Source organism: Loxodonta africana, chromosome 10, assembly GCF_030014295.1.
Source record: "Loxodonta africana isolate mLoxAfr1 chromosome 10, mLoxAfr1.hap2, whole genome shotgun sequence".
Classification (NCBI taxonomy): domain Eukaryota; kingdom Metazoa; phylum Chordata; class Mammalia; order Proboscidea; family Elephantidae; genus Loxodonta; species Loxodonta africana.
The window spans coordinates 103,826,423-103,852,200 of NC_087351.1; the positions used below are offsets into that span (position 1 = coordinate 103,826,423).

At 41.1% G+C, this 25,778-nt stretch overlaps 1 protein-coding gene across 22 annotated transcripts in view; it reads right to left on the reverse strand.

The window, feature by feature from the left end:
• The window catches only part of TTC7B (tetratricopeptide repeat domain 7B), a 312,659-nt gene that overhangs the window by 100,030 nt on the left and 186,851 nt on the right, over positions 1-25,778 (reverse strand). For all 22 annotated transcript variants that reach the window (XR_010323215.1, XR_010323214.1, XR_010323213.1 and 19 more), the window contains 2 exons: positions 18,983-19,055; positions 15,844-16,004 (listed from right to left, as the gene is read on the reverse strand). Coding sequence is in view for 18 of the 22 variants with exons in the window: in XM_023546494.2 (XP_023402262.1) it covers positions 15,844-16,004; positions 18,983-19,055 (234 nt within the window). In the remaining 4 variants the exon portion in view is untranslated. The remainder of the gene's footprint in view (positions 1-15,843; positions 16,005-18,982; positions 19,056-25,778) is intronic.

A 25,778-nucleotide genomic window follows, 5' to 3' on the forward strand; every position in this document is an offset into this window, starting at 1 on the left:
ATTTCATCTCTGAATCTGTTTCCTCATCTATAAAATGGGGGTACTAATACCTACCTTATGGGGTGTGGTGCGGTTAAATGAAATAACCCACATAGCATGCCTACAACATCCTTCCCACCACCTGTCTGCCAACTTCTTGCACTGTGGTGGCTTGCGTGTTGCTGTGATGCTGGAAATTATGCTGCTGGTATTTCCAGTACCAGCAGGGTCACCGATGGTGGACAGGTTTCAGTGGAGCTTCCAGACTAAGACAGACTAGGAAGAAAGGCCTAGGATCTACTTCCAAAAGCTAGTCAATGAAAATCATGTGATCACAACAGAATATCGTCTGATACAGTATTGGAAGATGATTCTCCTAGGTTGGAAGGCACTCAAAATATGTAGTGGCCTCAACAATAGACTTGAGCATACCAATAATTGTGAAGATGGCACAGGACCAGGCAATGTCTTGTTCTGTTATACTGCGGTGCAGTGAATTACTCAATATGGCCCTTCTAGCCATAGTCTTTCTGACTCCCACACAATGATTGGGTGGGACTATGCAAATAAGGTGCTTGAGGCAAGTAAAGGATTGGACAGCTTGCTGCTAATGCAAATAAGGTCCATGGAACCCTAACAAGGGGATTGGTCAGTTTTGCCATCCCCTTAGGGGAGTCAAGGAGAGAGAGAGGGAAGAACTGTAACATGGAAGACAGCAAGAGACAGAGCCACAGCAGTAGCAAGAATGAGAATGGTGTGAGACACCAGGAACCAGGAGACTGGGGAGAGACACCTGTGGTGGGGCTCGCCGACCCACGGAGCTAAGAGCTGTAATACTTGCCTGAGAAGACCCTGAGCAGGGCTCATTGGCAGAGGGTAAGAAGAAGCTATCCTGATCAAGAACTGTACCCTGAGTTGTTCCTGTTACTTCTGAGTTGTCCCTAATCCTGATTTGTACCCTGTTACTTCCCTAATAAGCCACTTAACTCTAAGTACAGCTCAGGAGTTCTGTGAGACGTTGCAGCAAATCATGGAACCCAGAGATCAGAGGGAGAATACTGAGGGGTGGGGAGTAGTTGATATCAGAGATGATGAAGTGGTCTAGAAGTATGGAAAAGTTGGACATTTGGGATATCTTTAACCTCTGCCTCATAAGAACCAGTTTGTGCTTATCCTTATAAAAGAATTTATTTAGTTGGTATCAGAAGACTTAAAGAGAGCCAATTCCAGAGCAGAGGAGAATCTCACTACCACCAAGAAAGAAGAGCATGAGTGGAGTGCGTCCTTTGGACCCGGAGTTCCTATGCTAAGAACCCCTTAGACTTAGGAGACAGGGAGAGCTATGACACCAGAGATGGCACAAGGTGGTGAGAAGTAGTCGCAGACCCAGCAAAGAAACGGCAGCAGCAAAACCAGGAGACCGGTGCAAGACAGCAGTGGGCTTCCTAGCCCATGAAGTGAGGCAGCTACAGTGGGTGTGCCAAGCCACGGAGCAAGAGAGCTGAGCACCTTCAGGAAGGCTTGCTGGTGGAATGGGGTGCCTTTGGGCACTTGTTAGTAGAGCTAAAGGGCTTTGTAACACTTGCCTGAGCAGGGCAGAGGCCAGGCCAAGGGCCAAGGGTAGAGAGGCTGAGGAGAGCGGACAAGCTTTCAGGACTAGAGAGCTGTACCCTGAGTTGTTCCGATCCTGCACTGTAAACTTTACTTCCCTAATAAACCCCATAACTCTGAGTATGATCTGTGAATTCTGTGTGGGCACTGCAACAAATTATTGAACCCAGCAGAGAAGTAGAGAGTGCTGTGGGAGGAACGGGTGGTGTCAGAGTTGGTAAAAACATTGGAGGGTTGAAGTGTGCCTGGCCTCTGCCTCACAGCAATAGCCTCAGGCTCTGGATGCGGATAATGGTTCTCCTCCAGCCTTGTGAAGGTAGACAAGGAGGTCTGAGGCCAGATGCCATTTTTATATTCGTTACTATGAGTCAGAGCTGACTTGACAGCAACTAACAACAACAACACCCTTCTTTATAGCAGGTTAAGTCAATTACCCGTGCAAGTTTTTTTCCCCTCAAAGTAACCATGCACACACATATGCCTTAATTTACAAGGCAGAATCAAAAATGGGGTACCTATGTTCAGCTCCCTGTCTGTCCCTCACCTGTATCCCACCTATTCTGAAAGATGTTCAAGGGACAGTGAATCTGATTACCTGTGGGTAGGTTATCAACCCTCGTCAGTTGCTTTCTGATCACGATTCCCACAAGAATATTTCGAGAATAAATTTGGAGCTTCTCTTGTTTTTCTTCCTTGCTCTTTTTTTTTTTTTTTTTAATAGTAAGCTTCCATTACTTTTTGAAATGCAAAAGACCATTACAAATGAACTGGCATTCCACTGTATTTGGATTGTTCAATGTTTTTTCACAGTTGGCTGGGTAACTAAAGCAGGTGCTTTATATGACCCATTTGCAGTAAGTAGACCATCATCGTTTTATCATACACCGGAACTTGGCAGAGTGAAAACCCAAATGGACAACAGAAGAAACACAGGCCAACGCATGCTTAGCTGTGAACTAAGGCTACTAGGCTACTTAGCAGTGTCATTAGTTTCAACCACTTGTTGCACAAACATGTATTAATGTCTGCAGCATGCCAAGCAGTGGGCTAGGTGCTGAGGATCCAGAGGTTTCCCAGAAACACCCAGCACGAAATCTGAAGACTCTGTATTTTGAATGGTTGAATGAGATATTTAGGAGAACTAGAAGATCTTGTAAAGAAAAACACTGAAATAAATAAACCTTCTGGATGCCACATCTGGGGAGGGGTGACTTCAGTGTGGGCCTTGACATGGTTCCCTTCCTTCCCCAGTCCAGCCTCTCCCAGCTGCTAGGGTGGCTGAGGCCTGGGGTGGCGGCTGAAGCCTAGGGGTGGCCGGCCACCAGAGCTCCCTTCCCTGGCTGACAGGAGATGGGCATGCCCCGAAGGCTTTTTCTCCTCCATTCGAGGAACTAAAAAGGAGGGAACTCTCTGGAAGGGAAGTTAGGACATTCCCATGAGGATTCAGAATCAGGAGACAGAGAGCCACATGCATGCCTAGAACTGGCCATGTGAAAATGGGGAGAGGAGCTTGACCAGCACAGCATATCAGCTCACGATGCGCCTGCTCCAACCCCAGTAGAAACTAGCATCCTCCTCATAGGCCAACGAATGGACCTCAATATTTCTCCTCCATTTACTCTCGTTCAGTTCCACTACCTTTGCTTCATAAACTCAATCTTCAGTTTCCAAGTCATTTTTCATTGCACATTTTTGAATTCTTTTTCTCTCGCCAAGCATCTACAAAGCCAACACCGCAGACAAGTGCCCCACAGAAAGATTACATAAATGGGTCTGAAGTGAAGGGAGGCTGCTTCCTTGGTTTAGCATGCCTTAGCCCAGTACGTCTACTCCAGAAGCACATTGTCTTCACACGATCCAGGGGGCCTGAGAGTCTCAAGACTAGAAGGGCCCCCGATCATCTCATTTCAACCTTCCAAGAAGCCTGGAAATCCTTCTACAACAAACATGTCAATAGAGAGGTTGGAAAGTTGATTTTAAATAAGCTACTGCACCAACGAATCCACCATACTTTGATCCACAGTGTTTTTCAGGCTGTCACCCACTCTCCTTTGCCCAATGATCCCTTCCCCAACTTGTGTGTGAGGCTGCACTGCCATCCCAGGTGGGTCACCCTGTAATCCTCCCAGACAGCCTTCAGGTGTCGATGGATCATTTCTGTAATTTAACCAGAAGAACAGCCTCCTTCCTCGTAGTCCAACTTCCTATCAAGTGGTAATTTAATGGGCATGGTCGTTAATCCATCACTCGGCTCCAGGGTAAAAATAGCCCACAACACCTGGTCTCTCAGTAATCACTAAATCAGAACATTACTCAATACGGTATTTCAACTTATATCGAATTTCTCTGAGAGAGAAAGAGGTAGTCTCATTTGCCAAGTCATGATTTTTTAAATCAGACATATACTCCACTTAACTAAAAAAATGATTTTAACCACATTTTCTAGCTTATTGACGAGATTACCAGGGGAGACAGCATGAAAATACAGCTCAGTTGGATTATATGTAAGTTCAGCGAGAACAGAAACTGTCTCTCTCTCATTCATAGCAGAATCCCTGACACCTAGCATGGCACCTGAGAGATGGTAGGAACTTAACAAGCACTACCAAGGCAGCACAGGATGGTGGTTAAGAGCATAAACCTTGAAGTAGACTGCCTCGGTTCAAATCGTGGCTCCGCCATTTACTAGCTGCATAACCTTGGACAAATACCTTAACCTCTCTGTGCCTCGGTTTCCTTATCTGTAAAATGGGGACAATAATATTACCCACCTTAGAGAGTTCTTGTGAGGATTAAATGACTTAAAAAGGTGTAAAGTGCTGGTAAGTTGCCTGTCACAAAGTAGCATATAAGTGTTTGTGGTTATTATTGCTAAATGAATGAATGAATGTTATATTATGGGCACTTCTTTCTAAACAGTTCCTGCTGCTGTAAAAAGAAATGTGGTTGGTCAAGATCTGCTTCTACGTGGACCAGAGCACAGGAGTACTCAGAGAAGAGCAGAGCCGTCGAGGAGCCTGGGTCCTGCAATCACGGACTGAGGATCTGCTTTCCTAAGCTTCCAGTGTATCAGCGTCGCTGATCAGAAAACACACGTAAAAGAGCTGTCCATAAACCACAATGATCCCATTGTATTTGTATTCTTAAGAGGTTTCAAAAGTGCTTTGTGGTAACATTTGATGGCTTCTTAAGTGTGCTATTATTGATTTGATGACCTCTATGAGCACATGAATGGGGCGTGTATGTATTCTATTTAAACAGGAAAAAGTAAAATTCAAATCAATTAAAAATCTACAGTGAGGACAGTCGCACAACCCACAATCAGGGCAGGTAACTAAAGCCTGGCAGCGGCTGCTCTCTGCAGCCATTGTACAGCTTACTGACTCAGAAGAAAACGTTTTAGAAACGCTGAAGTTCTCACATGCCCTGTAAGTACGATACTCTAAAATATTTTCCAAAGACAAAAATCAGTTCTCATCCCAATGAACTTCAATGGCAGAAACACAATGTCTGCAAGGGCCTGATCAAAGCCCTGGCCCTGACAGACTGCCTCATCGTCTTCAGGCGAGACAGTCATTCCAAACATCGCTGTGGCACCTACTTCCACTTTTTTGGGCCAGTGAGAGAAATAACTAAGTCAAATGTAATGATCAAGGGAAATTTTTGCAAAGCTGTATTTCAAAAGAATAAGGATCCAGGATGTCACATTTAATACAGCAGATATTTAACCTACCAGAATTCATGGACACTGTTCACTATAAAATTGTGTATTTTGTTAGAAATTTTATTATGATAAAACTTACAGTGTGTTAAGAGACATTTAATACATAACCAGCTGATATTAACTTTTCACTTTTTTATATACTCAGTGGCTAAAGGGTTAAAATTTCTTAACACAAAAAGAAGGAAGTAAAAGACGAACAGAAAAACAAAGATATGACACATACAGAAATGGTAGACATAAATCCAACCATGTCATTGATGATATTAAATGTGAATGGACCAAACACTTAAAACACAGAAATTATCAGACTAAATAAACAGCAATAGCGGACTATATGCTGTCTACAAGAGACACGCTTCAAATTCAAAGGCACAAATAGGTTGGAAGTAAAAGGATGAAAAGAATGTATCACGTAAACAAAAACCACAAGAGAGCTGCAGAGGCAACGCTGACATCAGACAAAATGGACCTTAAGACAGGAATGCTTCCAGAGACAAAGAAGGACATTTTATAATGATAAAAGGGCCAATACTTCAGGAAGATATAGCAATTAGAAATGTATATGCACCTAACACCAGAACCTCAAAATGTTGTTGTCGTTATTTGTTGATCACTGGTTATATTTGAGTCCATTGTTGTGGCTATGAACCTCAAATAAATGAAGCAAAAAATTGAAAGGAAAAATGTACAACTAAGAAATTATCATTGAATATTCATTTTCCTCTCTCAGTAAGTATAGAACAACTAGACAAAAAATCAGTATGGATACAGAATACTTGAACAATACTACTAACCAAATTGATCTAACTGACACAGAATACTCTGCCCAACAACAAAAGAATACTCATTCTTCTCAAGTGCATATCTCTAGGATAGACCACATGTTAGCTATATGACAGGTCTCAATTGGAAAGAATTGAAACAATACAAAGAGTGTCTCCAACCACAATAAAAATAAATTATAATTAACAACACAAAAAAATCAGGAAAATTCTCCCCCTCCGAATAATTGGAAATTAAATAAAACCATTCTAAATAACCTATAGGTCAGGGAAGAAATCACACACAAAAAAATTAGAAAATATCTTGAGCTAAAAGAAAATGAAAACATACACATCAAAATTTATGAGATACAACTAACACAGTGCTTGAGGAAAATTTATAGCTTAAATGCTCATGTTAGAAAGGAAGAAAAGTCTAAAATCAATAACCTAACCTCATACTAAGGAAGACAGAAAAAGAAGGAAAACACACACACACACACACAACATAAGTAGAATAAAGGAAATAATATCAGAGAGGAAATCAATGAAATAGAAGTTAGAAAAAATAGAGAAAATCAAAGAAACTAAAAATTGGTTCTTCGGGGAAAAAATGATAAAACATTTAGCAAAACTAATGGAACAGAGAAGACACAAATAATCAAAATCTGCAGTGAGAGAGGGGATATCATTACAGGTCCTAAAGAAACTAAAGAGGTCACAAGGGTATATTATGAACAACTTGATGCTACAAATTTGACAACTTAATGAAATGAACAAATTCCTAGACATAAATTACCAAAACTGACTCAATAAGAATTGGAAAATCTGAATATATCTACATCAAGTAAATAAATTAGTAACTAAAAGTCTTCCCAGAAAGAGAAGTCTAGGCCCAGATGGCTTCGCTGATGAATTCTATCAAGTATTTAAGAAAAAAGTAATACCAATTCTACACAAAGTCTTTCAGAAAATAGAGGAGGAGGGAAGACTTCTCAACTAATTTCCTGAAACTAGTATTGACTTGATATCAAAGTCAGGCAAAGACATCATAAGAAAACTACAGACAAGTATCCCTCATGAAAACAGACGTACAAATCATTAACAAAATACAAACACATTGAATCATACAATCTATAAGAAGGATTACACACCATGACCAAGTGGGTTTACCCCAAGAATGCAACTTACTTTCACAGCTAAAAATCAGTTAATGCAAATGCCATATAAATAAAATCAGGGCAAAAATTAAACGATTATCTCAATAGACAAAGTTAAAGCACTGGACTAACTCCTATAGCCATCACAATAAAAAATTTCAGTAAATTAACAGTAGAAAGGAACTTCTTCATCCTGATACTGGACATCTATAGAAAACCTAGACCTAATGTCACATGTAAGTTTAAATGTTTTCTACCTCAATTTGGGAATAGTGCGTGTTTGTCTGCTTTCCACAATGTAGAGGAGGTATATTACTGTTAGTGCAGTAAGGCAAGAAAAATAGATTAAAGGCATACAGATTGAAGCAAGAAGTAAAACAGTCTTTATTTAAAGATGATGTAACATATATGGAAAATTCTATCGAGGCTCTACGAAAAAAATCTACTACTAATAAGTCAGTTTTAGCAATATCTCAGAATACAAGACCAACATATAAAAACCAATTGCATTTCTATATAATTACAGCAAACAATATAAAAATAAAATTCTGTAATCAATTCCATTCAAAATAACATTAAAAAAATAAAATTCTGAGAAATTTACCACAAGAACTGTAAAATGTGTTCATTGAAAACTACAAAACCCTGCTGAGAAAAGTTAAATAAGAAAATAAATGCAGAAATAAAACCATATTCATGGATAGGAAAACTCAATACTGTTACAACGGCAATTCTCCCAAATTAATCTATAAATATGATAAAATCCTTATCGAAACTGTAGAAATTGACAAGCTGATCTTAAAATTTACATGCAAATTAAAAGAGCCCAGAGTAGCCAAAATAATTTAAGACAGAAAAACGAAGTTGGAGGGCTTGCACTAACTAATTTCAAAACTTACCATAAAGATACACACCAATACGGCGGTGTGGTATCAGCATGAGGATCAATGGAACGGAATAGAGATCTCAGAACAGACACTGTCATATATGTGGTTAATTGATTTTCAACAAATTTACCATGGAATTCAATGGAGAAAGGACAGTCTTTTCAACAAACGATTTGTTAGATTTGGTATCAGCAAAAAAAAAAAAAAAGAACCTCAAACTTTATATTACACTATACATAAAAACTGATTCAAAGTGGACCATACACCTAAATTAAGAAATAAAAGTATAAAACTTCTAGATGAAAACATAGGAGAACATCTTTGTGACCATGGATTAGGCAGTTATTTCTTAGATATGACACAGAAAGCATGGATAACAAACACACTGACAAAGAGGACTTCATTAAAATTTAAGACTTTTGCTTTTCAAGAGACACCATTGAGAAAATGAAAGGTAGACAAAGACTAGGAGAAAATATCTACAAAATATATATCTGAAAAGGGCCTGCATCCACAATATATAAAGAATGCTTACAATTCAGTAATAAGAAGATAAATAACCCAATAAAAAATGAACAAATAATTTGAATAGACACTTCACCAAAAAAAAAAAGATGCGTGAATAGCAAATAGACACAAGAAAATCACATCAGTAGTCGCTGTTGTTGTTAGCTGCCATCGATCGGGTTGTCTGACTCAAGGCAACCACACGCACGACAGAATGGAACGTTGCCTGGTCCTGCACCATCCCCATGATTGGTTGCAGATCGGACCATTGTGATCCATAGTTTTCATTGGCTGATTTTCAGAAGTAGGTTGCCAGGCCTTTCTTCTAAACCTGTCTCAGTCTGGAAGCTTCGCTGAAAACTGTTCAGCATCATAGCAGCCCTTGAGCGTCCACTGACAGACAGGTGGTGGTGGTTCATGAAGTACACTGGCTGGGAATCAAACCTGGGTCTCCTCCACAGAAAGTAAGAATGCTACCACGGAGCCATCGATGCCTCATCATTAGTCGTTAGGGAAATGAAAATTAAAACCACAATGAGATACCACTTCATACCCACTAAAACCGAAAAACCAAACCCGTTGCCGGAGTCGATTCCAACTCATAGGGACCCTGTAGGACAGAGTAGAACTGCCCCATAGAGTTTCCAAGGAGCGCCTGGCAGATTCGAACTGCTGACCTTTTGGAAGGGCTATAATCGAAAAGATTATACCACATGGTGATGAGGATGTAGAAATCAGAACTTCTCACGTTGCTGGTAGGGACATAAAATGGTGCAGCTGCTTTGGAGAACAGTTTGGCAATTCCATAAAAAGGTAAACGGACCTTTACTGCATGATCTATCAATTCCACCCTTAGTTATCTACCCAAGAGAAATGAAAGCATATCTTCACTCAAAGACTTATATTCAAATGTTCCTAAAAGTGTCATTCGTAAGAGCCCAAGACTGGAAACTATTCAAACGTCCATCAGCTGGTGACTAGAGAAACGAAATGTGGTATTTTCATACAATGAAATGCTACAGAGCAATAAAAAGAACAAACAAGAAGAGATATGGAGGATAGAATAAGAAAATCGAACACCCATTTAATAAAAGTTGCAGAAAGAACAAGCAAGAAAATGTGGCAGAAGACATATTTGAAGAAACAGCGGCTGAGAATTTTCTAGAAATGATTAAAAAAACATAAACAATTACCAATCTGCAGTTTTAGAAAGCCCAGTGAATTCTAAGCAGGACCCACCCTTAGAATTATCATAGTGAAAATATAAGAACCAGCAACAAAATTATGTAGAAGTCACGGATAACAAGGCAGATGCCATTATAATGGACTACAATTAAGCAAACTGTTGACTTCTCAATAAATAAAAAAGGAACAAGATCACTTGTGCTATGAGGAAATGTGAGTGTACAATTATACAGCCAGTGAACATATCTTTTAAGAGTAAACCCAAGCAGAGACATTTTTAGAAACACAAGCTGTGAAAGTTGGTTAGCCACAGACCCTCATTAAACAACAACCAAAATAGAATGTTTAATTTCCAAATTTGCAAAGAAAAAAAATGGAATAGAAATATAGCCAATATAAAAGAGGTAGGAAAGGACAGGAAAATATTTAAAAGCGGGGGGGGGGGGCAGGACAAATAGAAAGTAAAAATGAGACAGTGGATGAAAACAAATACATCAGTAATTTACAATAAATGGAAATGAATTAAATGTTCCAGAGAAGGTTGTTAGACTGGATTCCAAAAACCAGCTAAATATAATGAGGACAAGAGTACACCTCAAACACAAGAACAGAAAAAGTTCAAAGTAAGAGAGTGGAGAAAGATACTCCAAGCCAAAAAAGTGAAAAATGTACACGCACATAAATTTGTATGCATGTATATATGAATATGTATACATATATGTGGACATGTGTGTATTCATACAAAATATTGAGGTAAAATGTATTAAATCATTATAACATAATGACGAAGGGTTCAATTTATCAGGAAAACATAGTAATTTTCAACTTATATGCACCTAATAGCATAGCTTTGAAATATAGAAAGCAAAGTTGCCATAAATACATGGTGAAATATCAATCCACAGAAAACATTCTTTTCAAGCACACGTGTGATATTTACAGAAGTAGCCACATTCTCGGTCATGAAACAAGTCTCAACAAATTCCAAGTTTATATAGCTTAAGGTCTCTTTACATAATTCAATTAAGTTAAAAGCCTATACCAAAAGAAAGTCTGAAAAAACCCAAAGATTTGACAACTATACAACACAGTTCTAAAGTAAATCATGAGTTAAAAAAGAAGAATGGAAATAAAAAATATTTAGAACTAGACAATATAAAAATGTCACATATCGAAACTTGTGGTTTACAGCTAAAGCAGTACTTAGATGGGAATTTTGGGTCTTAAATGCTTCTGCCAGAAAATAAGAGGCAAAAAATCAATGAACTAAACATTCAATTTAAGAGATTAAGGCAAAAAAAATATAAGAAACTCAAAGAAAATAGAAGATAGGAAATAATAGAAATAAGAGGGAAAATTAATGGAAGAGAAAATAAATATACAATTGAGATGATAAAAAAGGTACTGTTTCACACTTTAGGTACAAACTATCAAACGGGAAACTAATTTGCTCTGTAAACTTTCACCTAACACACAATAAAAAAAAGCTCCCGTTTCTTTTAAAAGATCAATGAAATATACAAATTTCTGGTGAAACTTTTAATTTAAAAAAGGGCATAGTAAACAATACTGGGGAAAGGATAAAAAATAATAATAGGTAATCAGAGATATTATGTGATAATAGATAATAAAAAGGCAGCATGAACAACTTTATGCCAATAAAATTTAAAATTTAGGAAGAATGTAATCAATGTCACTGAATTATATATGTAGAAATTGTTGAATTGTTGAATGTTCTGTTGTGTATATTTCTACAATAAAAAAATGAATAAAAACTTACAATTTAGATGAAATGGACAAATCCTTCCACATATACCATCCCTGTACCCAGTGCCCTCGAGTCGATTCCAACACATAGCGACCCTATAGGACGGCGTAGAACTGCCCCATTGAGTTTCCAAGGAGAGCCTGGTGGATTCGAACTGCCGACCCTTTGGTTAGCAGCTGTAGCACTAAACCACTACGCTACCCCTATATACACACACACATATAACATATATTACATCTATATTATATATAGATTAATCAAATAAGTTCTATAATCATTTTTGAAAAGTATCAGAAGTCTTTCCACAAAGACCAACCCCAGATGGTTTTACATGCCAGTTCTTCCAAAATTTATTATTCTACGAATGCATAATTCCAAACATACACAAATGATTCCAACCAAAACACACAAAAAGAACTTTATGAGGCTAATCTAACCTTGATACCAAAATCTAAAGACATAATGAGAAGGAAATAGTACAGTCCTATTTCACACATGAACATAAATTCAAAGTCTTAAAAAAATTAGCAAACTGAATTCATAAAAAAAGATAATATATCAGGAACAAGTTGGGCTTAATCCAAGAATTCAAGGTTGGTTAAACATTTAAAAATACCAACTAGTATAACATTCACAGATTAAAGGAGTAAAGTCATAAAATCATCTTAACAGCTACAGAAAAAGCATTTGATAATTTTCAGTGTTCAGACATGATTAAAAAACACAAACAATTCTTAGCAAACCAGGAAGAAGAAAACTTCCTTGACTCCGTAAATAGTATCCAGAAACAAATCTGTAACATATTTCGTAAGGGTGAAACACTGGAAGAATTTAATTCAATTACACTGAGAAAAGGAGCCCTGCCCTGGTGGCGCAGTCGTTAAGTGCTCAGCTGCGAACCACAAGGTCAGCAGTTCAAACCCATCAGCCACTCTGCAGGAGAAAACGTGGCTGTCTTCCTCCCTACAGATTACAGCCTAGGAAACCCTATGGGGCAGTTCTACCCTGTCCTGTGGGGTCCCTAGGAGTCGGAATCAACTGGATGGCAGTGGGTTTTATACTAAAGAAAATATTGCTTCTGTAGTAAGGCAAGTTTAAAAAGCTGAAGGATTAGAGATACAGAAACAAAAATTTAATTATTTCAGATAGAAGTCATTGTTTATGCAGAAAATCCAACATTATCTGTACATGAATTATTACCATTAAGAAGAGTTGAGTTGGGTTGTTGGATTAAGAAGAATGTACAAAAATCAGTTACGTTTCTATACACTAGCGCCAAAGAGGTAGTAAATTTGATTAAAAAACACTGTCTATATATACTATGTACAAAAGCATGAAAATTTTTCAGGTAACTAGGAATACATCTAGGAGCCCTGGTGGCACAATGATGGTTAACACTTGGTTGCTAACCAAAAGGCTGGTGGTTCACACCCACCTGCTGCACCACAGGAGAAGGACCTGGTGATCTGCTTTCTGTAAAGATTATAGGCAAGAAAACCCTATGGGGCAGTTCTACTCTGTCATGTGGGTTGCTATCAGTCAGAACTGACTCCACACCACCCAAACGCAACAGGATAAATCTAGTAAAAAATGGGCAACATCTTTATGAAGAAAATGGTAAAACTTAATGAAAAAATTTTTTTAAAGGTCTAAAAGATTAGAGAGATATAATGGCTACGAATAAGAAAATCCAGTGTTTAAACATACGATTCTCCCCAAACTGAGCTAGTAGATTCTCTCCAAACGGTGGCGTGTAATTGCAGTAAAAATCACAACTCACTTTTTTTAATGGAACATGACAAACTGATCTGCAAATTTATATGAAAGTTCAAGGGCCTGAGAATAGCCATGGCACTTCTAAAGAACAAGCTAAAGGGAGGGATCTATGTAATGAAGAAAGAGTGCAACCAATAGGGATGGGCAGACTGACCAACGGAGCCAAATAGAAAGCCCAGAAACAGCCCCACACACCTGATGGAACCTCCGCTACACTCAGTCTATGGCAGGTATGGCAGGTAGGACACCATAAACACACAGCATTCCTGGGCTTCAGAGAGTCTACAGTGCTGCTGGAGTTGCGCTTGTCACCAACAGATCATACTCCGCGGCAGCCAGGACAAGTGCCCACAATCTCGTTTAAGTTGGTGTTGAAATCCTTTACCTGGGTTGAGAAGAAACCATGGGATTCCCTGACTACATCTGGCCCCAAATTTTAATAAAGTATTCTTGGGAAGAAGCTTCCTACCACAAAGGAAGGAATACAAACATTTCAAAAGCAAACAAGTCATCCCTAGCTCTCAGACCCCCTGCCATATGCTTCGCTTTTTTGAGCTTATGAATTAACATTAAAATAACAGGCTTGCATTCCTCAAATATCTCTACCGCTGTTCCTTACTTCTACCACTTGAAAAGGCTGTCAGCTGCTGTCACTTGGAGGCATTACCATACGAGCCACCACAGTTTACAGCTTACTGTGTGGTGTGGTTATTTCATCCCAATGACACCCTGGGCTACCGAAGCAGGAACCACAAGCTGGAGCCTACTTCCTAAGGGAGGTGTGTGTGCTGGGGGTGGGAAGTAGGGGGCACTGCTTTGTAAATACTGGTGAGAGAAACTAAATTCAATTGCAGCAGGTGGTACTTTACTGGTGGGTAAAGGACCGAATAGATTTTAAAGTGCCTTAACCGCTTCGAGCTTCCACGGGCTGAATAAAAAAAAAAAAATAGCGTTGGATAAAATCCAGAAATATACTCAGTGTGCAAAGAGCAAGTCTGAGACCTGCCAGAAGTAAAACACTGCAGCCTAGCTCTTCAATTCCCTCTGCATAAATAGCTGAACCTACAGAAGAAATCTCTAGCCAGAGGCTTCCTGGATTATAACAAGAATTCTCTGGATGGGAGAAGAGAAGTGCCCTTTTCACTTGAAGACAAAGAAATGTTTGTCATGGAAATGTGTGAACCAATTTTCCAAGGCAGAGCTGCTGAAATGCACTAATTAAAACCAGAGTGAGGTGATGAGGTAGAGAAATAAAGCCAAAGCTGACCCACTTAAAGTTTGCGGGCTGCACTTACTTCTGAAAGTGAGGAAAAGCAGCCTGGCCACCTACTGCATTCCTTCCCCGTCCCCTCCCCAGGCCGCCCCCGCTCCATTACTGAACCTGCGCCGTAGACAATTAGAATCGTCAAGCATGCAATGGAGTGTTTATTGTTTCTGGCCACTGTGTACTGGTTACTAAGCTACTACCACCCAGGATAAAATGGTAGCCGAGTAGCCCAAAGGACAATGTCCTTCTCAACAAAGCCTAACCAACAGGCATTGTTGGGTGACTCAGAGGAAGGACGTGAAGATAAATAGACAGTTCAAGCAGTTTATAATGATAATACGTACGGATATTAATTAATTTATTTAAAGAATTCCACTTCCTGGAGAATGAAACTAAGGCACAAAGGAGTCAGATATCTTCACCAAAGTTGTACAAAGCATGATAATCACCCAGACCCCGCGAAAGCCCTTAATAATGCAGGACAAGCCCCAAAGCAACGTTTTCCAAATCACCGTCATTTGAGTTCGTTCAGCCTAACTTTTGCCATATCCATGTATATCTGTATTATTAACATTTTTCTTTAAATTGACTTTAAAACAACTCATTTTTAAAATTCTTAGTCTTTCCCTGAACAATTTCTATGAGATCACACTTTGATATGCAGTCATATTTTTTTCTAATGTACGTTAAAATAAATGTGTAACTACTGAAATAAAAACGTTCATCCACAACCCATCTAAAATCATCCCGAGTACCCAAAGGGAACACACTGGCAAAGAGCAAAGTGTTTTAACTAAATAAGGATGATTTTTTTTAATACTAGGTTAGGTCCCTGGGTGGGGCAAATGGGGAAGCACTCGACTATTAACCTAAAGGTGGACTGTTTGAACCCACCCAGGGACACCATGGAAGAAAGTCCCGATGATCCGCTTCGGCAGCCAGGAAAACCCCATGGCGCGGCCGTACCCTCTAATACACGGGTCACCACGAGCTGGAATCAACACGGCAGCGTCGGGTTTTTAACACTTTCAGAGTTACCTAGCAGACTATGTCTGTTTCTAAATATCAGGAAAAGACACGGCTAAAGAGGATTCTGCACTATTTACCCCCAGAGATGGCACTGAAGGGCTTAAATTAGACAGATTGGAGAGACAGTGGGGAGAGGAAGTAAATTCAATGACTTTTGAGTAACGGAAAACAAAGGCCAGGACCACTCACATAAAGTTTTCTGGGTATTCACTGAGGGCCATGTCAATGATGTTCAGGGCGTCATGGTGATGCTTCTGGGCTGACAGCAGGAGGGCAAGGAGGTGCAGGGAGTTGGCATCATCACCCTGAAGTTGCAGAGCTTGGCGGACATACCCCAGAGCCTCTGGAATCTGGTTTAAAACAAAACCAAAAACAATTTTTAAACACACTGCGATGCTACAAAAGGGGTGAGGAGGGCAAGCCCCATACACATAAGAAGCCACTGGTTCGATACCGAAATTTCTGTAAATATCAAGAGTTGCTTCACTCCGCGCCACATCCAGACTCTAAGCCAGGTCTTTGCGACCGCCCCAGGACATTAACCACAAAAGAGAAAACAGCTGCTTTCTTCAAGGGGCGGTTTGACTGATGCAGTGATACAGCAGGCCCTGTTTCTCTGTAAATCTGCCAATGTCAGGATCTTTTATTTCTCTCTAAATAAACATTTTCTCTTTCTCCACAAAGTGGATCCACTTTTGATTACACTCAAGATAATTTCACTCTTAATGGAGGTATTTACGAATTGCCAGTGGTTTTTAGTGGAATTAAACTGCCTTAGCTGAACTGTTCTCATTGTTTAAAGTATTACTGTGAAATTAAAGTGCTTAATAAGTTACAAAATCTTTAACAGCTTTCCAAATGATCAGACGTCTGTGGTTCTTTTTAAGACCCTTTGTTCTGGATTGCCATTAGACATTAAGGCTATATGCAAACAAACAAAACCCCCACACCTTTCCAAACTACAACCCCCAAATAACCCAATCCAAGAAACAAATTGCAATGCCACATACAAAGCAGATATATTCAAATTCAAGTAGGACCAGATACAGCCTTAACCTTTAAAATGCAACAGCTGTCTGAGAATTTCTTCAAAACCATCCAAGCACCAAACCGAAACCAAAACCAAACCCACTGCCTTCGAGTCGATTCCAACTCATAGGGACCCTATAGGACAAAGTAGAACTGCCCCATAGAGTTTCCAAGGAGCGCCTGGCGGATTCGAACTGCCGACCATTTGGTTAGCAGCTATAGCACTTAACCACTACGCCACCATGGTTTCCCACCTAAGCACAGGGTTGATAAAATGCATACATAATGGATATTTGAACACCGTAAATTCCACGCAGGTTTAACTGTAACTAAGGAGAATTAGAACCTGAAGCTGGATTTCGAAATAGAGCTTGGGATTGAAGTGTTTTGACATAACCGCCCCAGGGGCCCCTTCCTGTCTCCTCTTCCATGGCCTCTGTGCTCGACCATCTTCTCTGCTCTTGCTTTGTCCACAACCTTTGGTAACCTCACTCCTTAGCAGGCAGCTCCAACTTGTGTCTTCCTATACCTGTTAGCTTTCCTCTCTGAAATTCCGTGTTTGCTGGATTTAGGTCATAAATGCTGGCTGTGAAGTCTTTCTGCTTTTGAACCATAGAATCGCTGCTGTCACTGCCCACCTCTTCACTTACGGGGAGAAAGCTGAAGTTCAGAAAGGAGAAATTTCTTGAGCAAGGTCACTCAGCTATTGAGTGGCAGAGATGAGAATGACCCTAGATCTTCTGATACCTGTCCCTCCTCTCCCCTTAGGCAAATGGCATTGGCTCTAAAAAATAAGAAGGCCACAAACCTCAGACCCTGTCCCCACTGGTCAGTCCCCACTGGTCAGCAGGGAAACAGCCATGGAGGGCTGGGGCCATGAAACTATGTGCCCCCAGGGCTGTTGCTGCGTCCACAAGGCTCCATTCCCTTTCCCCTCCCAGGATGATAGCACTGTGTGACCAGCACTCAACCTGGTATTACAGGAGGGCTGAAAGGCAGGGTATACTCATGGTGTTGGCTTACAGAGATGACCAGAGAAAGCTGGGTCAAACTGATGCAAGTTTCAAAATGATATCTTTAAGGGATGGCTGAGTGGAAGGAATTCAAAGCTATTTGATTCATTCAGCAAGTACTACTGAGTGCCCAACACATGCCAGGCCAAAGTAAAGCACAATGATGCCAGAAGTGGGTTCCTGCTCTCATGCAACCTGAAGTGTAGTGAGAATAACAGACACAGGTCAAGAGAGCTGAGCAAGAGGCAGAAATGCAGGCTGCTACAGGAAGGAGGCTTCATGGAGGAAGGAGCAAGTGAGGGTCCACCTGGGGGAGGGCGGAGACCAGACGGTCAATTATTGGCCCACGTCTGCTCCAGCAGCAGTTCTTGATGGGCTTAGATCAGGCTGGCTCTGAGTCACACCATGCCAGGTGAGAGAACCTTTACAGGGGAGATATCTTGGTTTACTCCGTCCCCAGTTCACCAAAGGGAGCCATTTCTCAGCACCATTCCCAGGCAACCAGGAAGTCAGATGCAGGCCTAAAGCCAGAGGAATGGTGTGTCTGGGGACTGACCTTTGATTCATCCTCCCAGGCAGCGCTCAGGAATGTGCTGGGGTTAACACCAGTGTCTTGCACCTGGTGGGCAGGCGGGCATGTGGCCAGAGTCTCCAGGACAACTGGGAGCAATGGGAGGGTAGGAGAATGGCAAAGGCAGCTTCTGGAAACTGTCTTAGTGGGAGGATGGAGGCCAGGGAAGCTTGTCCCTTCTTCAAGGAGAATACTGTTGAGTCTCTTACTTCGAGTAGCCACTATGTGTAATTGTTTCTATATTCTGTGTATTTTAACAGAGCTGGTACTTTTTTGTCTACGTCTGCTGGCATCTTCTTATCAATCACTGATACCCTATGACAACCAGAGACTAAATCCCCACCATGCAACTCCTACCCTGTTCCTGCTAGCAAGTGACAAAAGCTGCTTGGTGACTGCTGGTTTCAGGATATATGCAGCGTGCTACACCCCAAGCTGCCATCTGACCACAGGCTGGGCCCTCCAGATTTGTGGGCATAACTTCCAAAAGCAAAGCCTGGGAACTCCTGTGTCTTCATAGATGATGCTGGAAATGACCAAACCCCAGGGGTCTTCAGTGAGGAATCAACGTCCTCCGAGAAGACCCCCTGGTTCCGATTCAGCTTCAAGCAAATGAAGGAAGATGGTCTACCACCTCAAAGTGGGGAGCTTAGGGAACTGCACTGAGACAGAAGAGAATGTACCAAGCTCAGTGGCAGCACCGGAAGGAACTCACCTGTCTAGAGATGGCAAGCTGCAGAGCCAGGTAGAAAGCTGCTTGGTGATCTGTAGGTGACAGGTTGTGGGCCCTGAAAAAGCATTTGTGGTTATTAGCATACAGGAGAGACCATCTTACTTTCCTTACCAAACAAGTCTGCACATTTGCATTTTTATACTAAGACCACATATTCAATTTAATTATTTTTTTGAATTATTTTTGTTGTTATTGGTAAGAATATACACAGCAGAACTCATTCAACAATTTCTATATGTTCAATTTAGTGACACTGATTATATTCTTCGAGTTGTGCAACCATTCTCACCCTCTTTTTCTGAATTGTTCCTTCCCCATTAACATAAACTCACTGTCCCCTAAGTTCGCCATCTAATCTTTCGAGTTGCTGTTGTCAATTTGATCCCATATAGGTAGATCTTAAACAAGCATAATGGTCAAGGCAGACATTCTTTACCAGTTAAGCTAATCACCTCATAAGCATGCAAAAGCTGGACGATAAATAAGGAAGACTTAAGAATTGATGCCTTTGGACGAATGTTGTATAAGACCACTATTATAAGAACTTGAGAAATAGTTTAAACTGAGAAGAAAACATTCTTTTGTGGTTATGCAAGGAGGAGGGAGAGAGGGTGGGAGAGGAGTATTTACTAATTAGATAGTAGATAAGAACTACTGTAGGTGAAGGGAAGGACAGCACACAATACAGGGGAGGTCAGCATAATTGGACTAAACCAAAAGCAAAGAAGTTTCCTGAATAAACTGAATGCTTCGAAGGCCAGCGTAGCAGGGGCAGGGGGCTGGGGACCATGGTTTCAGGGGACATCTAAGTCAATTGGCATAATAAAATCTATTAAGAAAACATTCTGCATCCTACTTTGAAGAGTGGCGTCTGGGGTCTTAAATGCTAGCAAGCAGCCATCTAAGATGCATCAATTGGTCTCAACCCACCTGGATCAAAGGAGAATGAAGAACACCAAGGACACAAGGTGATTACGAGCCCAAGAGACAGAAAGGGCCACATGAACCAGCGACTACATCATCTTGAGACCAGAAGAACTAGATGGTACCTGGCTATAACTGATGACTGCCCTGACAGGGAACACAACAGAGAACCCCTGAGGGAGCAGGAGAACAGTGGGATGCAGACCCCAAATACTCATAAGACTAGGCTTAATGGTCTGACCGAGACTAGAAGGACCCTGGTGGTCATGGCCCCCAGACCTCCTGTTGGCCCAGGACAGGAACCATTCCCGAAGCCAACTCTTCAGACATGGATTGAACTGGACAATGGGTTGGAGAGGGATGCTAGTGAGGAGTGAGCTTCTTGGATCAGGTGGACACTAGAGACTATGTTGGCATCTCCTGCCTGGAGGGGAGATGAGAGGGTGGAGGGGGTTAGAAGCTGGTGAAACGGACACGAAAAGAGAGAGTGGAGGGAGAGAGCAGGCTGTCTCATTAAAAAAAAAAAAAAAGTCTCATTAGGGGGAGAGTAATTGGAAGTGTGTAGCAAGGTGCATATGGGTTTTTGTGTGAGAGACTGACTTGATTTGTAAACTTTCACTTAAAGCACAATAAAAATTATTAAAAAGAATTCATGCCTTTGAATTGTGAATTGTGGTGTTAACAAGGAATATTAAATATATCATAACATGCCAAAAGTATGAACAGATCTGTCTTAGAAGAAGTATAACCAGAATGCACCTTAGAAGCAAGGATGGCGAGACTATGTTTCATATACTTTGGACATGTTATCAGAAGGGACCAGTCCCTGGAGAAGGACATCATGCTTGGTAGAAATTCAGCAAAAGAGAAGAAGACCTTTAATGAGATGGACTGACACAGTGGCTACAACAATGGGCTCAAGCATAACAATTGTGAGGATGGCTGAGGACCAGGCAGTGTTTCATTCTGTTGTACACAGGGTCGCTGTAAGTCGGAACCAACTCCACAAAACCTAACAACAACAACATTGTTTGGTTTTAAGAAGATTTCAGGGGATATTTTTGGTTTAAAGTTAAAGGTTTAAAGATTATCTCTGGGCAATAGTTTTACGTGTTCTTCCAGCCTCAATGGCTTTAGAAAGTCTGGAGTCCATGAGAATTTGAAATTATGTTGTGCATTTTCCCCCCTTTTGATCAGGATTCTTCTACAGACTCTTTGATCAAAATGCTCAGTAATGGTAGCCAGGCACCATCCAGTTCTTCTGGTCTCATGGCAAAAGAGGCAGTTGTTCATGGAGGCAATTAGCCACACATTCCATTTCCTCCTCCTCCTATTCCTGACTCTCTTTCTTCCTCTGTTGCTCTAAGTGAATCGAGACCAACTGTTGTACCTCTGTTCACTGAGGAATGTAAAAGTATTTTTCCCCTTACCACTGCACATAGGTATTACATAGTAGCATGTTTGTTTTGTCAGGTGTCTAAAATGGCAGCCAATGATGCTAGGCGTTGAGGAGTGCTGGGGAGCTTGGAGGTGAAGAATCCACAGGCCCTGAGAACTAGCCTCCCATTAGACTCCTCCTGTGGCTGGTGGGAGAGGCCCCGCATCACGCTGGTGCACAGGGAAGCCATGTGTGTCCTTGGCAAGCTGACGGCTGCTTTGGTTAAGTTTTGGCTTGGCCTTAATGCTGCTTCATCCAAATTTTTGGATTACAGAGAAACCATATGAAAATCAAAGACCCAGCTTTGTTCATAAAACGAGGTTTTGTTTTTTGAGAACGATAGGGGGGAAAAGAAAGATACTCATTCAGTCTTCTGAAGTTTCTACTAAGTTCTGCGTAGTTTATAAATTTAGCCCATATAACAATGATTTATAAAACTCTGTAGTAAGACACCAGGTTTAATTTTATTAACTGGACTTTGACACAGGACAGGAAGAGGCTATGCTGGTGTCCTAATTGATCACAATGAGGACTTTTTGCTTTCATGTGGGGGTCACCTGTGTTTCACCATGAGCAATCCAAAATGTGACTAGGTACAAGACAATTCTGTGTCTCACAGTCTGGGGGGAAGAGCAAAACAAACTTTCACTTTCTTTAAAAGGCAGCATGGTGCATACTAATTACAAAGAGTGGGACCTGCAAGTGAACAAACTTTGTGTTATTCTGTCAACAGTCTGTGATTAGAGGAGGGTCTTCTCCTGGCAGAAAATAAATCCAAGATAAAAAAGAAAACCAAGTCATTATGGATTCAATGGTGGCAAACATGCCAAGGATGTTTCTCTCCAGTAACAAGGCTTCTAACTCAGCTGTCCATCTGCTGTGGGAAAAGAGCCAAAGAGGCTCCTAGGTGTCTGCCATCCAGCAAAGGTGCTATGTCTACTCATTCAGAACACTGTGTGGCAAATATGGGCTATAATTCCATGTGTAGGACAGGGTAAAGCAGGGGTTAGTCTCTGTCCTTCCTTTGATCTTAAGATCAAAGCACCTCATCTCCCATTCCTGGAGAATCTTCATAGTACGCTTGCCTTTGACACAGCCTTGGACTTATACCACCTCAGTTCAAGAGGCTAAGGTCAAATATTTGCTTGTGTGGCTCTTTTAAATGCCTTATTTCTACCAAGGGTCTACTCAGTACGCTCCACTTATTGCTATTTTACAAGTGTTAGTTTTCTATGCACTTGTAATCAAAGAATTTTTTCTTTAGTGTTCATAAAATATAACATTAGAATGTCATGGTTTATGTCTCTCCCAATTATCTACGAAAAATGAATAAGAAATTAATTATGAAGAGACTTCAAATTATTTAGAATTATTTATCTCATCTTCTTTTGTAATTAATAGTCGGGTTTCCACAGCCCATGAAAAGAATTTCTCAGAGCAATAATTTTCTCAGCCCAGATCAGTTTTTTTCACAAATTAAATTAAATCATGGTTCCCTCTACCCAACACCAACCAAGTGAGAAGCTGGCAATGATCTGGTAAATTCCGGATGTGGATAAAGAGGGTTCCAGCCAAAGGCCCTGCCCTGGCCTCATGAAATGATTATTAACGGTTGGACATAGAGCCGTGAAAGAAACAACCAGAAGTGCTAGAAACCTAGGCATTTCGGGTGCATTAGGGCAATATCTGAAAGGACTCTGAAGAATTTCCAACTTAGCCAGTAATGGATACTCTACTGCCAAATTTCTAAGGAGGCACAACTTAAATGCAGGCATTTTAAAAATTTTCATTTTGGTAATTTAGCTGATGAGTTAAACTGACCACTTCAGCCTATGAAAGAAGAAACGAAGAGAATGTCAAGGAAAACAAGAAAAAGTGCCGGGTGTTGACTTCACGTGGACGTGGGAAGTCTTGCGACGTTAGGCAGAATGGCTGTAGCAGTTCAGTTCCCTGTGACAAAGCCCCAAGGCTCTGCCTACTGCCACCCTGCTCAACAGAAAAAACCAGGCAATGCAGGTGAGAGGAAAGATGTAAGCGTTCTGGAAAACTGCAAGCCTGCTGGACACTGCGCATGCATCTAAAACAGCCCCATCAACTTCATTTCCATACAGGAGCATCTGGCCAGGCTGCTAAGAGAAGCTCAGAGACCTAAAAACGCCACCACAGAGACGTTTACAAAGGACTTCCCTCATCAAAGCATGTCCGCATCCATTAATTCAATTTCTCTTCCATGAGGAAAGAAAGACTAGTCAGACTGCTGGACCACCTAGGCTGCCCATCCATCCACAACACTATGCAGTGCCTATAGGGTATGAGTCAGAGATAACTCAATGGCACACAACAACAACAAGTGGGGTGCCAGGCCCTATGCCAGCCTCTGGGTGCCTAGAGAGGAATCAGACAAGTGCCTGCCCTTCAGGACTGCCCACCCAGAGGGAGACTCCAAGTGGTCGTTACAGTGGTGTGGGCACATGCCCTGAGAGAGGCAAGCCAGGCTCTGGTGGAGAGCCTGGGGTGGGCCTTGAGATCAACTCAACCAGAACCCAGGATGTTTTGAGGTCGGCCCCAGTGTTCTAGACTTCAGTTCCGACATCCTCTAAAGCCGAACCAAGACCTTAGAGCAGGCTGATCAATTTTGACCCTGGACAATCAGGCACATACTTTATAATAATAACAACTACAATTTAGAAGCATCTATTATTAACTGTCTTGTTCAAGAATGCCCAGTAAAAGAGGCAGAGACAGAAGGAGAGTGGAGGACGTGTGAATCCAAGGTCTGGTCTCTCTCCCATATCACCCTGCTGCTTTGTTTTGCCATTTCTCCTTGAACTCCCCTTCAGCCTTGATTACACTAGACACGGAATTACCCAAAACCCAAAAACCCATTGCCATGGAGTCGATTCCGACTCATAGCAACCCTATAGGACAGAGTTAGAATTGCCCCACAGAGTTTCCAAGGAGCGCCTGGTGGATTCAAACTGCTGACTTTTTAGTTAGCAGTCGTAGCACTTAACCGCTATGCTACCAGGGTTTCCGACATAGGATTAGAGTACATAAATCAAGAACAAAATTTATGTTAAATCTATTACTCAGGAACGTCCCACGAGTTATAAACACAAAGAGTGACCAACATGCCCTGGTTTGCCCAGAACTCTCCTGGTTTCAGCACTGAAAGTCCCACGTCCCAGAAAACTGCTCAGACCCTGACAAACTGGGATGGTCGCCACCCTATACACATAAAATATATCACACTCAAACTCAAGTTAGAAGGGAGACAGAACATAAAGTAGGCTTCTGCCCCTGTACCTTGCTCTGTGACAAACACATGTCACTATGCCACTTCTCCTCATGGAGCAGCCCAGGCCTCGCCCTCAGCCAGCCGCCTCTACACGCTATGGGGCAATTCACTGAAACATGCCCTCCCTCTTTTCTGGCTGGCTTTCCTCTGGAGGACGTGAAAGCCCACAGTAGCAGCAACTCAGATCAATTCAGCATCTTCAGAAAGCTTGGCCAACAACATTATGCTTTTCTTCACTACCCACCAGCCACTCCACTGGAGAAAGATGGGTCAGTCTTAAAGATTTCAGCCTTGGGAATCCTACTGGGCAGTTCTACTCTGTCCTGTGGTGGCCCAACGAGTCAGAATCGACATGACGGCAATGGGTTTGGTTTTCGGTTTGATACTTTTATACAGGGCAAACAAACCGGTTTAGTGCCTGGGCTGAGCTTACGAGCATATGAATGGCCATGATTCTCATTATTAAGATGCAGCCACATAACTGGGATGTCTTTAAAACCATCTTCCTGAATCCATGATGGAGTTCCATTGTCTTATTTTTGTTTTTTTCAATAAAAACGCAGTGTAAACAGAACTGCAAGGGGAAGATTTAAAATACAAAGTAGAATTCTCCAAGTACTTTTTAAGTGGTCTTCCAAGTGGTTTCAAAATATTCAGTTACATTTAAAATGTGCTAAAATCATTCTTATCTACTTAAAACCTTTCCATTTAAGAGTTGTATTAAGGTAACTACAATGCAGTAGAACAGTCCCAGTCAATGTGTGTTTGAAACAAAACAATGTTACTCTAGAAAAATATTCTATACTTCACACAAATATCAATCTAGGTTGTTGCTGTTAGGTGCTGTCAAGTCAGTTTCGACTCATAGCGACCCTATGTACCACAGAATGAAACACTGCCTGGTCTTGAGCCATCCTCACAATCGTTGCTATGCTTGAGCCCATTTTTGCAGCCACTGTGTCAATCTGTCTAATTTAGGTTAGCCTACCCCAATATAATCAGTTAGGTTAGTGGGCTTTTATTCCTCTTTACTCCCATGTGAACTAGTATTTTAAAAATTTCTTTGAGTTAAAAACCTAAGCCAAAAAGGGACAAAAAGAATTGAGGCCAATGGAACA